At 45.4% G+C, this 13,474-nt stretch overlaps 1 protein-coding gene across 5 annotated transcripts in view; it reads left to right on the top strand.

The window, feature by feature from the left end:
- Nucleotides 1-13,474, top strand: part of SLC4A11 (solute carrier family 4 member 11) — a 99,751-nt gene that overhangs the window by 66,397 nt on the left and 19,880 nt on the right. For all 5 annotated transcript variants that reach the window (XM_064653591.1, XM_064653589.1, XM_064653590.1 and 2 more), the window contains 4 exons: nt 6,099-6,224; nt 6,972-7,085; nt 8,112-8,244; nt 8,547-8,620. In XM_064653591.1, the coding sequence (XP_064509661.1) occupies nt 6,099-6,224; nt 6,972-7,085; nt 8,112-8,244; nt 8,547-8,620 (447 nt within the window). The remainder of the gene's footprint in view (nt 1-6,098; nt 6,225-6,971; nt 7,086-8,111; nt 8,245-8,546; nt 8,621-13,474) is intronic.

The following is a 13,474-nucleotide window of genomic DNA, read 5'->3' as shown; positions in this document are numbered from 1 at the left end:
CTCCTAAGCTGGACACTTCATCTCTGTGGCTGCTGCTTTGTAGAGTTGTCAAGGCCTCATTTTTCGTTATAAAGGGATACTGAGGCACTTGAGAAGAGAATTGCTGCAGAAACACCTTTTGGGTGTTCGCCTCAAGACAGGGCAGTGTCTGCCATGGCTGTGTCCTGAGCACAGCAGGTTCACAGCCACAAAATCCTGTAATGCTTCTGCAGCCAATTTTTGGCCTATAATGCTCCTGCAGCCAACTTTTGGCTGTCAGCAGATTTGGAAACCTGTGGCAGGAAGAATGTAGTAAGAATTCCTTACTACATTCTTCCTGCCACAGAAACCCACTTGAGGGTCCATAGTCTGGCTCAAAATGCATCCAAGTTAACCTGTGTGTGCTGGCTCAGCCCTGGGGAGTCCAGCTCCACAAGCTTTCCATGAACTGATGCACAGAGTGGATATAAAACTGGTATAAAATGCAAACTGTACGTTAAAAAGGGTCAGGGTATTGTTACAAAACCTGTGGAGACACAGAAAAGAGCCCAGTGAAACTCCAGAACCACTTCAGCTCAAATGGGAAGTTCTGGCCTTAGGAGCAGTTGTGCCCTTTCAAAATAGGATACAGGGAAAGGGGGATTTTAAAAAAGAAAACCCTGTATATTAGTATGTGCCATTTCTTCCCTGAAACCAGAAATTAGGATGAATTCTTTAAGGAGCTGCTTGAAATGAAAACCAGATGGAGAATAAAGCATCTGCCATAAACCACCGAGACTGAAGGTGATCAGGAATGTGGAATTCCTGGACCATCTCAAAGCAGCAGAACATCAGAACATGAGGGATTTGAACTATCCAAGTGTATCTGCACTCCAGACAGCCACATGTGCATCATCAAAGAGCTCTGAATTGCACAGATGCTGCTTTTTGAATGGTTGGAGTCTCTAAATCCTCAACCTGAGAAGCATCCTGGGGTTTGGTTTGGACAGATAAACTGATGAAGGGTGGGGTGATAAATGGTGAGGCTGTTGTGGGACCAGCACATCCTTGGTCAGTTGGAGTTCTGTGGGATTGGTCCTCTTCACACACTGCACAAAGCTGGCCATTAAATTATCCTTAACCACCATGATTTGGGAAAGAAAGAATAGACTTCCTCTTCTTTTTCCCTCTTACTCCAGATTAGGAACCTGTCAGTTTTGTTTTCTGAAGTCTTGTGCTCTTACTGAACATGCAGAGATCAAGGAAGAGTTTTCTAAACTCTTGGCCCAGGATTTCAGCGTTATAGGTGCTTGTAATGGATGTCTTCCAGCAGGAGCACGTGAAGATGAACAGTTGGATCATGCTGAGCTGAAAACCACCTGTAGTTTTCCTTTAAACTGGAATTTGCACCATTTGACACATGTTCTCTTCTTAATGTCTGCAGCCTTTGTATGCAGGATTCTGCTGTCTTAAAAACCAGTTTGATTGATCATCATTCATCCTGATCTTGTCAGAGAGGCTCAAAACACGTATCAGTTTTATTACTTTTTACATCTCAGTCAAGCCACAGGAGCTTCCTGAAATTTCTTTTATATTCAGGCTGGTTTGACTGAAGGAGGGAAACCTGCCTAAGCTCAGATACAAGTTTTCTGACACTCCTAAAAGTTGCTGTCTTTATTCTTCAGTGTCTATAATAAACACCAGCGCAGTGCCTGAAGTGCCCAGTGGGAAATTTGAGGTGCCAGAGATGTTTCTGGTGAGCTTTGCCATGTTCTGCCATATCCCTTCACCCCCTGGGGGGAGGCAGAGTGGAGGAAAAAGAGAACTGAGCCTTATTCCCTTTCTCCCTGTTTTTCTGGACCTGTGTCTTTGGTACATGGCTGTGGTGGGTGGATAGTTCAGCTGGAGATGTGGATTTCTCCCTGTCCTTGGTCCTGCAGAGGGTCCCTGACCAGCTCCTGAGAGTAAGGCCAGCATATCTGCTGGCAGAATCCTTGGAATTTGGTAAGGTATTTGCAGGAGGGAGATCTTCAGCACTCCCTGTAATGCAGGCATGCTCAGATGGAAGGCTTGAAGGCACTGGAAAAACAGGATTTGAAAGGGAACTCTTGTCCCGCAGGTTGTCTAACGGAACTCGGAGCTTAAACCTGCTGGAATGTTGCCTGTGGATTTGGATGTGCCAGATCTTTGACTCTCCCACCTGGCTGGCCTGGCCACCTTGTCTGGCAGGATTCCATTCTTGAGGAAGGAGGAAAAGTGAGGGATTGCAGATAATCTCTTCCACGCCTCTCCTGCCCTGAGTTAGATATGAGGGAGCTCGTGCATCCCTTCATCCCCAAATATCACCTGGGGGCTGAAGTTGAACATCCTGATTTCTTGGATGCTTTGGGGCATCGTGACCTGGGTTGCTTTGAAGTCTCTCCCTGTCTCAGTGGTGACAGAAATGCTTTGAAGATGCACAAAAGCACCTTGTGTTGGCTGTGGATTTTCCTTCCAAGAGACCAGCACTTCATGGGAAATGGGCTGAAAGGAGCAAGAGAGGAAGGGAAAGCTCTGAGCCCTTGATTTATTCCTTCCTGCTTCTCTATTCTGAACACTTGCTTGGCTTCTCCAACATCAGTAAGAGTGGATTTCCTTTTCCAGTGAAGTTCCTGGTCCCACTTGTGCTGTGATTTACTCTTCACAGGACTTCAGGGAAGATTCATCTCCAGAACATTAGGCAAAGTCCAGGAACCATCAAATAAGTGAAAACCCAGCTTGAGGGCATTAGAAGTTTTGTGTTTTTATGACTGAAGACCTAAGAACAGATATTCTTGTAGTGTTTTTAACATTAAAATATGATTTTTTTTTTTAATTAGAGCTTTAATAGACATGTCCTTTTCGCTATGCTGTGGGTCAATGTAATTAAACTTGTTTTCCACAGGATATTTCAGAGAATTGGCAAGGAACATTAACACAGACGTGGACATTTCATAGAATGTCCATCAGTCAAGACTTTGATTTAGTAAATGTAAAATTAGTAGAGTTAAGGAGCTCTAAGTGCAGTCTTTGGGTCTCCATTTCCTTATTGATGTAAAATCCCAGGCAAAGCAAGGCCAGGAATGTTGCAGTTTTCTCTAAAACTCTCCCCTTGTCTCTAAAAAATGTGACATTTCAGAAATCCAGGCAAGTAAAGTAGAACTGTCATGCTGATGAACATAAAATATAATTGCTCCCAATTTCAATGTGTAGACATACACCTTAATTTCAGGGGATTACTCCTGTAATAGTCAGCTACTCAAACCTCACAGCTGGACCCAGAGCTGATTTTTTCTGCTGTAAATGTTCATGGTGCAGGTGGAGTGACACGTTTTTCAGTGGCTTTATGAGCCTGTCACAGATGAAATGCCACCACAATGCAGCTCACCTTCTTCTGAGTGGAGTTCAGGGCTGCCAATGCAGCCTGAAAATGCTTTGCCAGATGTTGACTTCAAAAAGGCAAAAGGCAAATTGTGGTTAAGGCTGGATTTTAGTGCTTATGATGGGTGGGTCTGTGCAAGGAGGCAGTGTTTGGTCAGGGCTTTAACTGAAGTTAGAGTGAGCAATCATCTCTGTGAAAGGTAGATTTTTGTGAGCAATCATCTCTGTGAAAGGGTAGATTTTTGTGAGCAGTCATCCCTGTGAAAGGGTAGATTTTTGTGAGCAGTCATCCCTGTGAAAGGGTAGATTTTTGTGAGCAGTCATCCCTGTGAAAGGGTAGATGTAATCTGGTGTAGTTGTCTCCATTGCAAAGTGAATTTTGCTGCCCACCAGAAAGATTCTTTGCTCCTTGGATCTCATCTGGTTGATTATGGATTAAGGAAAGTACTGGAAGTCTTGGACCCAGCCAGAATGAATCACAGGGTTGTTGAGGTTGGAAAAGACCTCCCAGACCACTGAGTCCTGTGCCTTATCCTCACCTTGTCCCCCATCCCAGAGCAGCGAGTGCCACGTCCAGTCATTCCTTGGACACCTCCAGGGGTGGGGACTCCACCACCTCCCTGGGCAGCCCCTTCCAATGCCTGACCACCCCTTCCAGGAAGAAATTCCTCCTGATGTCCAACCTGAACCTCCCCTTGAGGCCCCATCCTTATGTGGCATCAGGACCTCTGTGACCAGCAAGGATTCCTGCTGCTTGCTTTGCAAGGGTTGAAACTGAAACCAAAAGCCATGAATGAGTTTTGTTGATGCTCTTCAAGGCCTCTTCTTTCCTTCTGTCCTCTCTTACTGTAGTTTAACTACCCAAACCTTATTAAAAAAAACATTTATTTGCTTCTCTGGTCCCAGTTGCTTGTCCTTTTAGGAAGGCAAAGCTTTAGGATTTCAAAGCTTCCAGGCATTGTTGCTTTCTGACCTTTCCTGTTGGAAAGATTCCTTTGTCCAAAAACCAATATTTTGGAGTGACACAGAGCCCTCTGAACAAGGATGGGACCATCTCTGGTTATAAAACCACCACTCAATCCCTGCCAAACCTTTCCTTGTCTCCAAAGGCCTCGGGCAGTTTGGAATGTGAGGTAGGACCTGCAGCTGTTGGGCTCAGGATCACATGAGAAGTCTTCATCTGTGAGAATTAGATTTCAGGCCCTTTGGTTGCCAGGAGTGGTCAGGAATGTGACCTGTGGTTTCTGAATCTTCACAAGAAATGGAAAGGAATTTGCCTGGGAACAGCTGGTCCAATGACTCCCAGAAGGTCAAGCTCATATTTACGTGCTTGAGATGTCTCTTGTCGAGTTTCAGCCTCAAGTTTAAGGATGCTCAGAGGTCCTCTTTATGTCTGTTCCTCTTGTGCCTGCAAACAGGAACCTCACAAGGTGTCCTTCATTCCTGTGGCTGCCTGTTCATTACACCTTTGATTTTTGGGTTTTGCATCCTCTTTCTGTCCTTATCTCTGCACTGCAAATGGTGCAGAAAGCAGATGTTAGATAAGATCCCAAAGTCATTGAGAGACCTTTTTTTGTTTCATCCCAGGGACAGAGATTTTCAGTGTTGCACCAATAACCTCTAAGGCCAAGTCCTCCCTTCTCTGATCCAACTCCTTGGCTTTTACCTCTCTCAGCAAGGGACTGATCCTGCGAAAGCTTAGATGGGAATTTAGGAGCCTGTGTGGGATTTCACTGCCCTGGACCCTTCCAGAAGGGAGAATTGGGCACCTCTAAGCTTGTCCAAGTGTTTTGCAGCAGGAGCACCATCAAGGAGGGTGGCACAGGCAGGCCACCTTGAAACAGGGCTGTTGCAAGGTTTTCTTGGGAAAACACTTTCTCCAGTGTATCTGTTCTGTGGGAAAACTCGTGTTCTCCTCGAGCAGTGTCAGCCGTTGTCACTCTCCCTCTCTCCTGTGTGAGATGAGCTCACTGGGGAGGCAACATCAGCCAGAAAACAGGAAAGGGAAGCGAAGCTACTTCACAGGCCCTTAAATTCATGTTCTGACACTTTAATTCTCTTTCTGGCTGCTTTTTGTTTTGGCCTGGTGTGTTTTTTCCGACGGAGATGAGAGGGGGTGAGTGGATGGAAAAGAAGGAAGCTGTTCTGTCAGCAGGGCTTGTTAAAGCAAATCTCAGTGTCTCGATTCCTGCCCTCCTGTGCTGCTTCTTTTTGTAATCTGCTACCATTAATTGGCTCAGAGTAGCATATTATTGATTCAAACCTACAACCTGGGGAAAAAAAACCCAAGTGCTTCATGTTTTCCTGCCCAAGACATGATGAGTTGTGAAGACAAGTGATCATTGTGAAGCTCATTAGGGACATAGTCTAGAGTACCTATAAAGTTGGTGTTAAAAAGGCAGAGATGGGGGTTTATGAACCCTAAACATACAGTTTCTGCCTTGATCCTCTTCCAGGCTTTTGGGACTGGTAAAACTGTGGAAAAAACTTCTCGTATTTCCTTTTTTGACGATGCCAAAAATGTCTGGTGGTGCGTTGGTGCTTCTGCTTCTGGTCCCAGGTGAATAAAGGGGTGTGGTTGTGCAAAATCAGAAGTTAACAACCTACTTATATGTGTAAAGTGTGGACTGAATTTCTGCTTTTCAGCATGGAAAGAACTAATGGAACACATGGCTGATGTGAGTGGGGTTTCAGTGCTTTTTGGGCTGCACTAACGTGGGTTTTGGTGTGTTTTGCACTAGGTGTTATTGGAAACAACAAAGCTATAGGAAAATACATCACCACTATGATATTTCTGTATTTTGCCTGCCTCCTTCCATCCATAGCCTTTGGGTCACTCAATGATGAAAATACACGAGGAGCTATTGGTGAGTTGATCACTTCTGTGCATCTCATTCCATGTGTTTAAACTCTGGACACACAAAGTTTTCATAGTTTTTATTTACTGGGGAAAAAAACCACCAACCTAAAACCACGAGTGAAGGGGTTTGTTTTCTGATTAATTCATGACTTTCTTAGAAGACCAGGAAAATTGAACACTACTTTGGATAATATCATATGACTTAGACTGATATGGACATATCCTACTGTATTTAAAATTATGCTCTATTTTAGAACTATGTAATTAATCTGCATATTTTTCCTGGTAGAAGTTCCTGCACTTTTGATCTGAATTTGATTGCCAGTATCCAGATCACTGCTATAGAGCAAAAGCCTCATCCTTTATCCCAGCTGTGGCCCTGAAGCATTTCATGATGCTGTCACAGCTCATAGGAATCTATGTCCAAATCTTGTCCTGGAGGCCTCCACAAACACTGGTTAGGTTTTGTAGCTGTTTAAAATAAAAGAAATATATTTAAATATATACATAAACACCCAAACACCGAAAAAAACCCTAAATCAAACCCCACCCTAAAGTCACCTATTCTAGCTGAATATCTGGAAGCCTAAATTGCTGGTACAAGTAAAGAGTCACTTTTTGCTTTCACAGTGTCTTACCTCTCTGTAAACTCTACACATTGTTCCTACTAATTAGTGGTTGGCTTCTCTGCCCTGTGAGTGTTCTGTGACTGAGGGGTGTTGATTAAAATCCCTGTTTGTTTATCTCCTTCCAGATGTGAGGAAGACAATCGTGGGTCAGTCCATTGGGGGGCTGCTCTACGCCCTCTTCTCGGGGCAACCTCTGGTTGTCCTCCTTACTACAGCTCCTTTAGCAATCTACATCAATGGTGAGTCTACTCCAGGTGTAAATGAGGGGTCTGGTGGCTCATTGGTGGGGTGGGGCTTTGTATGAGAACCCTGCAGTCCTGTTGGAGCTTTAGTTGTGTTTGTTTAATAAATGGATATTAAAGGGAAAAGGTTCTTCTCCCAGAGGGTGGTCGGGCACTGAACGGGCTCCCCAGGGAAGGTGGTCATGGCACCAACCTGCCAGAGCTCAAGGAGGGTTTGGACAATGCTCTGAGGGACAGGGTGGGATTCTTGGAGTGCCCTGGGCAGAGCCAGGAGTGGATGGTTCTTGTAGGTCCTTTCCAACTCAGGCTATTCTGTGATTTGGGTGCTGAGGGAGAGGGAAGGAATTTGATTCAAGTCTTGTCAAATCTTGTCAAATCACAGAATATCCTGAGTTGGAATCACAGAATCAACCAGGTTGGAAAAGACCAACCCTTGATCCAACTCCACAGTGGTTCCCAGACCATGGCACTGCTGCCACATCCAGTCTCACCTTAAACACCTCCAGGGATGGTGACTCCGCCCCCTCCCTGGGCAGCCCATTCCAATGTCTTGATTACTCTCTCTGTAAAAAATTTCTCCCTAAAAGAAGAGACCCACAAGGATCATCAAGACCAACTCCTGGTTTAGTTGAAGTTGTTTTCTAAATAAATCCCTTTTGCATAGGAAAACCTTCATGAAAATAAGCATTTTTTTCAGCTTCCACAAGGAAATCTGTTTCATTAATGGCTTTCTCATATGGCTGCATTCAACCAGCTTGAGGATAAGAGACTTTCCCTAGGAAAGGTGCTTTAAGCAGTGGGAGAGAATATTTTTCCAGGTGCTTCTCCCTATTCCTAGTGGGAAGAGGAGAGCAGTTTGGGTTGATCCAGTGTCCCTCTGGGACTGCAGGAATGGGGGTTTAATGGTGTGTGTGCACTGGGGCAAAGGCTTGGAATTGGTTCCTTGTGCCGTGGAGCAGATGGGAATCACAGGGTGGTGATGACACAAGTTTAATCTGACACATGGATGCTTCCCTCCCGCAGTCATCCGAGGAATCTGTGATGACTACCACTTGGATTTCAATGCTTTCTATGCCTGGATTGGACTGTGGAACAGCTTCTTCCTTGTGATGTACTCCCTCTTTAATTTCAGCCTTCTGATGAAGCTCTTTAAAAGGTAGCTATTTTCAAAGGGGTCTTATTTTGATCAGATTATTCAGCAAATGGAAAAATTATACATTCCACAAGCTCCTTAATTACAAACTTGCTGCAAAAATGTATTTTTTGAGATGAGGCAAGTATCATTTTGGCTTATTGTTCCAGCTTGAAAGAAGCTCTCAAAAATTCACTGGGTTTTCTTTCCTAAGCTGGAGTTCAACTAAAATGGGTGTATTTTCATGTAAATGGATGAATATGCTGATTTTTTTCTTTGAACCGAGTCGAATGCAGCTGTATTAATTCCTGGGATTTTTTCCACAGGTCAACAGAAGAAATAATTGCACTTTTTATAGCCATCACATTTGTGCTTGATGCCATCAAAGGCATTACGAAAGGTAAGTCTTGCAATACTGTTTTTCAGTGCAGATCTTTGCTTTGCCTCCTTGTCAAAGGGAAATACAGGGCTGCAAATGTGTGTGATGTTTTGCTTGTTCTGTGTTCATTCAAAGTCTTCAGGAGAAAAAGAAAAAAAGAAAATCAGTGTGAGGGACTGAAGCAGCCCTTTGTCAGCACTTTTACCTGATGTGCAGAATTTCCATCAGCTCTAATTTCAAGTCAGTTGAGACAGATTTAGTTTCTAAACGTTCACCAAATGGAGCAACCATAAAGTTATTGATGTGAAAGTCTTCTCCTGGATGCCAGTGTCTTTTTGAATGGTCCTGGCAAAACCAAAAAAGTCCAATTTAAATGCAGTGTATCTGTTTTTTTTTTTTCTATGTGGATTACTCAAACTACAGGGGTGGCAGTTGAAAGATGGGTTGAGGTTTCCCATTTTCACATGAGCTTCGAGACCCTTCTTTAATGACAGCAGTGCCTTTAAAGGCAGTGCCTTCCAGCAAGCTCCTAAAGCTGCTTTATGGCCACTTGGTCCCCATTTTTGGTTAAATTCTGAGTGTGCATGAAAAGCCTTGGGGTTTGACGAATTCCTCCCTTCCTCCCCACCAGGATTGGCAGGAGGTGCTTGTGCAGGTGAACTGTGTTAGCAGAGATATCATGTGAATGCCATTTCTGTTCATCTCAGTGAGGAGTTGACCAATATCCCATTCCTTGATTTTTATGACCTGCTGTCCAACAGCCCTAAGTTTGGGCTGTCCCTTGAATCCTTCAGGATATATCTAAGCACATTCCTTGTTTTTAAAGATACTCAGGCTTGGTATCTCTCATGCAAGGAGAACACCTTCCAAGAGCGGGTTTGACACTGCAAAGCAGTTTGAAGTGAGATACTTTCCTTGCTTCATTGGGAATCCTTAATTTGCCCTATGTGTGCTTTGATTGTGCAATCAGAGGGGCTTTTTTTCCTCTGCAGAACACCTGCATCTCTTAAATCTCCTGCTTAGATAAAGCTTGCTGAAGGAGAAGTTGCTCTGGGATACTTGTTCAGAGCATCCACTGGTCTTGTCTGCCAGACTGTCAGGAATATGCAAGTAATACCTCAGAGTATTGCTGTGGAGACAGAAGATGATGAGGGGGAGTGACCTTAAACTCACAGAAGGCAGGTTTAGATTAGATATTAAGCAGAAATTCTTTGAGGGTGGTGAGGCCCTGGCACAGGTTGCCCAGAGAAGCTGTGGCTGCCCCTGGATCTCTGGAAGTGTCCAAGGCCAGGCTGGAGGGGGCTTGGAGCAACCTGGGATAGTGGAGGGTGTCCCTGCCCATGGCAGGGGGTAGAACTGGATGGTCTTTAAGATCCCTTCCAACCAAACCATTCCATGATTCTGTGTTGGTGTAATTAGTGAATTAGTTGAATTCTCCCTTGTACTCTTGAAGGGCTGAGTTTATAGGAATGATGGTAATAAAGTCAAACCAGCTCCTGTTGGATTCAGGCATCTGAGAGCGTTCAGAGCATCCACAGATGGGACCCCAGACACAGGAGGACACCAGTGCTGGCAGGCACAGACTTTATCCTTCACCCTCTTAGAGCTCATATTTAAAGATATGACACCAGTGCAACTCCCAGCTACGTGTTTGACTTTCTTCTTCCCCTCCTGTTTTTACTGCTGCTGCCACTTCTTCCTCCCACTCAAACCTTAACTGCTCAAATCTGAGCAAAATAAAAAGTCCAATTTAAATGCAGTGCATCTAGGGTTTTTTCCTAGATTTTGAACTGTAAACCTTCTGGGATCTTTAAATTTAAATACAGATATACTCAGTGTGAGGCAACTGGTCTTTTCCCTTGTGACCCACTTGCCCTGCTGACCTCATCCACTTGTGGAGTGCCCAGCCTCTCTTGAAATCTTAGAAGATGGTACAGGAAAGTTTGTTACTGCCTTTAAAATGGCTTCATGGCTGAACATGGGGCATTTTACACTGGGCTGAGCTCCAACCCAAATCTGAGCAATTAGGTAGGAAGATGAAGCTGGGATCTTCTCCATGCTGTTAAATGTCGCAGCTATCCAGCTGACATCACCTTTGGGGCTTCCTTAGTGCCAGGGGACATGCCACCTTTTCCCAGATGTTTTCCTCAGCCTGGTCCCAGCCTTGATTTTTTGGAAGGTCCTGGTGCATTTGCAGGAAAGGAGGGGGAGGGCCGTGGCAGTGCACAGAGAGAGGAACCGAGCCCTGAGCAGTCGCCCCGTCCCGGTGACACTTGTTTTCACTGCATGGTCCGGCCACCAAAGCTGTGTTTGTTTGATCTTGACATCTGCACTCTGCAGGAAACAGTGGGGAGCCAGCTGAGGAAAACAAAGCCAGCTCATGTTGTTGGAGGGAGCGTGAGCACACGCCAGGCTGGAGAAGGGCTCGGGTCCAGCCAGGGCACCGCCGGCTCCGCTGCTCTCTCTGAATGCTGGCAACGAGGTCCACTGAGCTCTCCTATAAAAACAAACTAGAAATGTGCAGGAATCAAATCCTTTGTAGCAAGTTTGTGGTGCCAGGATGAAGGCCTTCACTGGCCAGCTTGGCATGTTCCCATGGCTTTAATTAAAATACAAGAATAAAGCGTAGTCACAGAATTATAGAATTTCCTGAGCTGGAAGGGACCCATCAGGATCATCCAGTCCAACTCCTGGCCCTGCACAGGACACCCCAACAACCCCACCATGTGCCTGAGAGTGTTGTCTAAACACTTCTGGAACTCTGGCAGGTTTGGTGCTGTGACCACTGCCCTGGGTCAGATTTTTCCTCTATCCAGGATGGACTGGAGCAATCCTGCCTGGTTTGGAGATGGGGGTACAGACTGGATTGCATCCTCAGAGGTAGCATGCAGTGATGTGCTCAAGCTGAACACAGGGCACCAAAGATCAACCCTAAATATATTATTACCATATAGAATAGTGTGGGAGATTGAGAAGATCCACAAGACCCAAACCAAAGTCACTTGTTTCTTGTTTGTTCCAGTTCAGATCTAAATACAGAGGTGTAAAAATAGGCTCTGTGTAGTTCCTGGGTTGTGTGAGCTGTTCAGTTCTCAGATGCTCAGTAACTGTGGATGTCTCTAGGCCTCAGTAACCCTTAGTCAGTTGTGATGGTGAACAGGCTTTTCATCCTGGCCAGCTGCTAATTCCCAGGAAATACTTCCACAATCACAGCATCTGTTGATGCTCAGAGCTGAAAAGTACAAATCCTCCAACAACCCATCCTGTGCCAGTGTGTGGGTCAGGGCAGTGCTGAGGCCTCAGTTTACCTGTTTGCAGAGCAGTGGTGGGTGTCCTGCCAGGGCTGGACACAGCTGTGAGGATGGAGGGAGGAAATGAGAGCAGAGCCTCTTCCGTAGCACGGGATGTGGAACACACAAACCTTCCACAGGGCTTTTAAATCCCCCCAGGGATGGGAACTGTCCCCCTGCCCTGGGCAGCTGTGCCAGGGCTGGACAACCCTTTCCATGAAGAAATGTTCCCAATATCCAATCTAAACTTCCCTGGCACAGCTTGAGGCCGTTCCCTCTCTTCCTGTCCCTTGCTCCCTGGGAGCAGAGCACAAAACCCTTGGCTCCTCCCTCCTGTCAGGGAGTTGCAGAGCCAGAAGGTCCCCCCTGAGCCTCCTTTTCTCCAGGCTGAGCCCCCCCAGCTCCCTCAGCTCCTCCTGCTGCTCCAGCCCCTTCCCAGCTCCTTCCCTGAACATGCTCCAGCCCTTATTGTCTTCTGAGGGGCCCGAAACCTGCCTCAGGATTGGGGTGTGACCCCGCTAGTGGAGGTTGGAATGAGATTGCTTCTTACTTGAGGGGTCCTTTCTCCTGCTTTAGAGGTCATCTCCTCCCTTCTGGCTGCTGTTGGCACAAACTGAGTGGTTAAATTTTGAACTGTAAACCTTCTGTGATCTTTAAATTTAAATACAGACATACTGAGTGTGAGGCAACTGGTCTTTTCCCTCATGACCGATGTGCCCTGCTGACCCCATCCACTTGTGGAGTGCCCAGTCTCCTTTTTAACTCTTGAAACGTGGTACAAGAAAGATTATTACTGCATTTAAAGTGTCATCGTGGGGTATTTTACACTGGGCTGAGCTCCAGACCAGCAGTAACACAAACTGTGCTTCAACCAGACTCAGAGTGGTTGCAAAAATACCAATCTTGCTTTGCAAGAGCATTCAAAGATTGTTTTCCTCATTTTCAAATGTTGTAATTACAGTTTGTCTTCCCTGCTTTCACTGTTGCTGCTGCAGGTAGAAAACCTTGAGGTGCTTAGGGCTTTCAGAACTTTGATTATTATTTGGAGATGGGGGAAAATGTTATAGAGGAGCATTATAGGCTAAGCTTCAGGTTATTGTATTGTTGCCTAAAGGGGATGGTTTTGTCCTTAACTTTTGAGTTTCCTTATGAGAGGTTTGAAGGGGTATTTTGGCTAAAACAAAGGTAGAGGGACTGCAAAGCTCTGATGTGGTGGTTTCCATTCTCCTTTGTCTTCCCCTGGTATGGGGAGAGTGGGGGCTGTGTGTTGTCATCTGAACACATATCTTGGGAGTACTGAGGCTGCAAAGCCCATCTCCCATCTTCTGGTTTTACTTTATTCCTGTGACTCCTCAATCTGTTGTTCCCCATAGAGGTGAAATGATCCCAAAACCAATTTTATACACTTGGAGCTGGAAAATACCATAGAAACATGGACATAACTAAATGCTCAAGAGCAAGAGTATCTTTACAACTGCTGATTACTCATATAAAAGCCTCTGAGCTAACCTCAGACATTTATGGACAGTTCCAGGGGCTTTGCTGGGGGTTTTGCTTGTACAGGTTCACTTTGTGTTGCTCTGTA

Source organism: Pseudopipra pipra, chromosome 4 (assembly GCF_036250125.1).
Source record: "Pseudopipra pipra isolate bDixPip1 chromosome 4, bDixPip1.hap1, whole genome shotgun sequence".
Classification (NCBI taxonomy): domain Eukaryota; kingdom Metazoa; phylum Chordata; class Aves; order Passeriformes; family Pipridae; genus Pseudopipra; species Pseudopipra pipra.
This window is presented reverse-complemented; position numbering and strand designations above follow the sequence as displayed.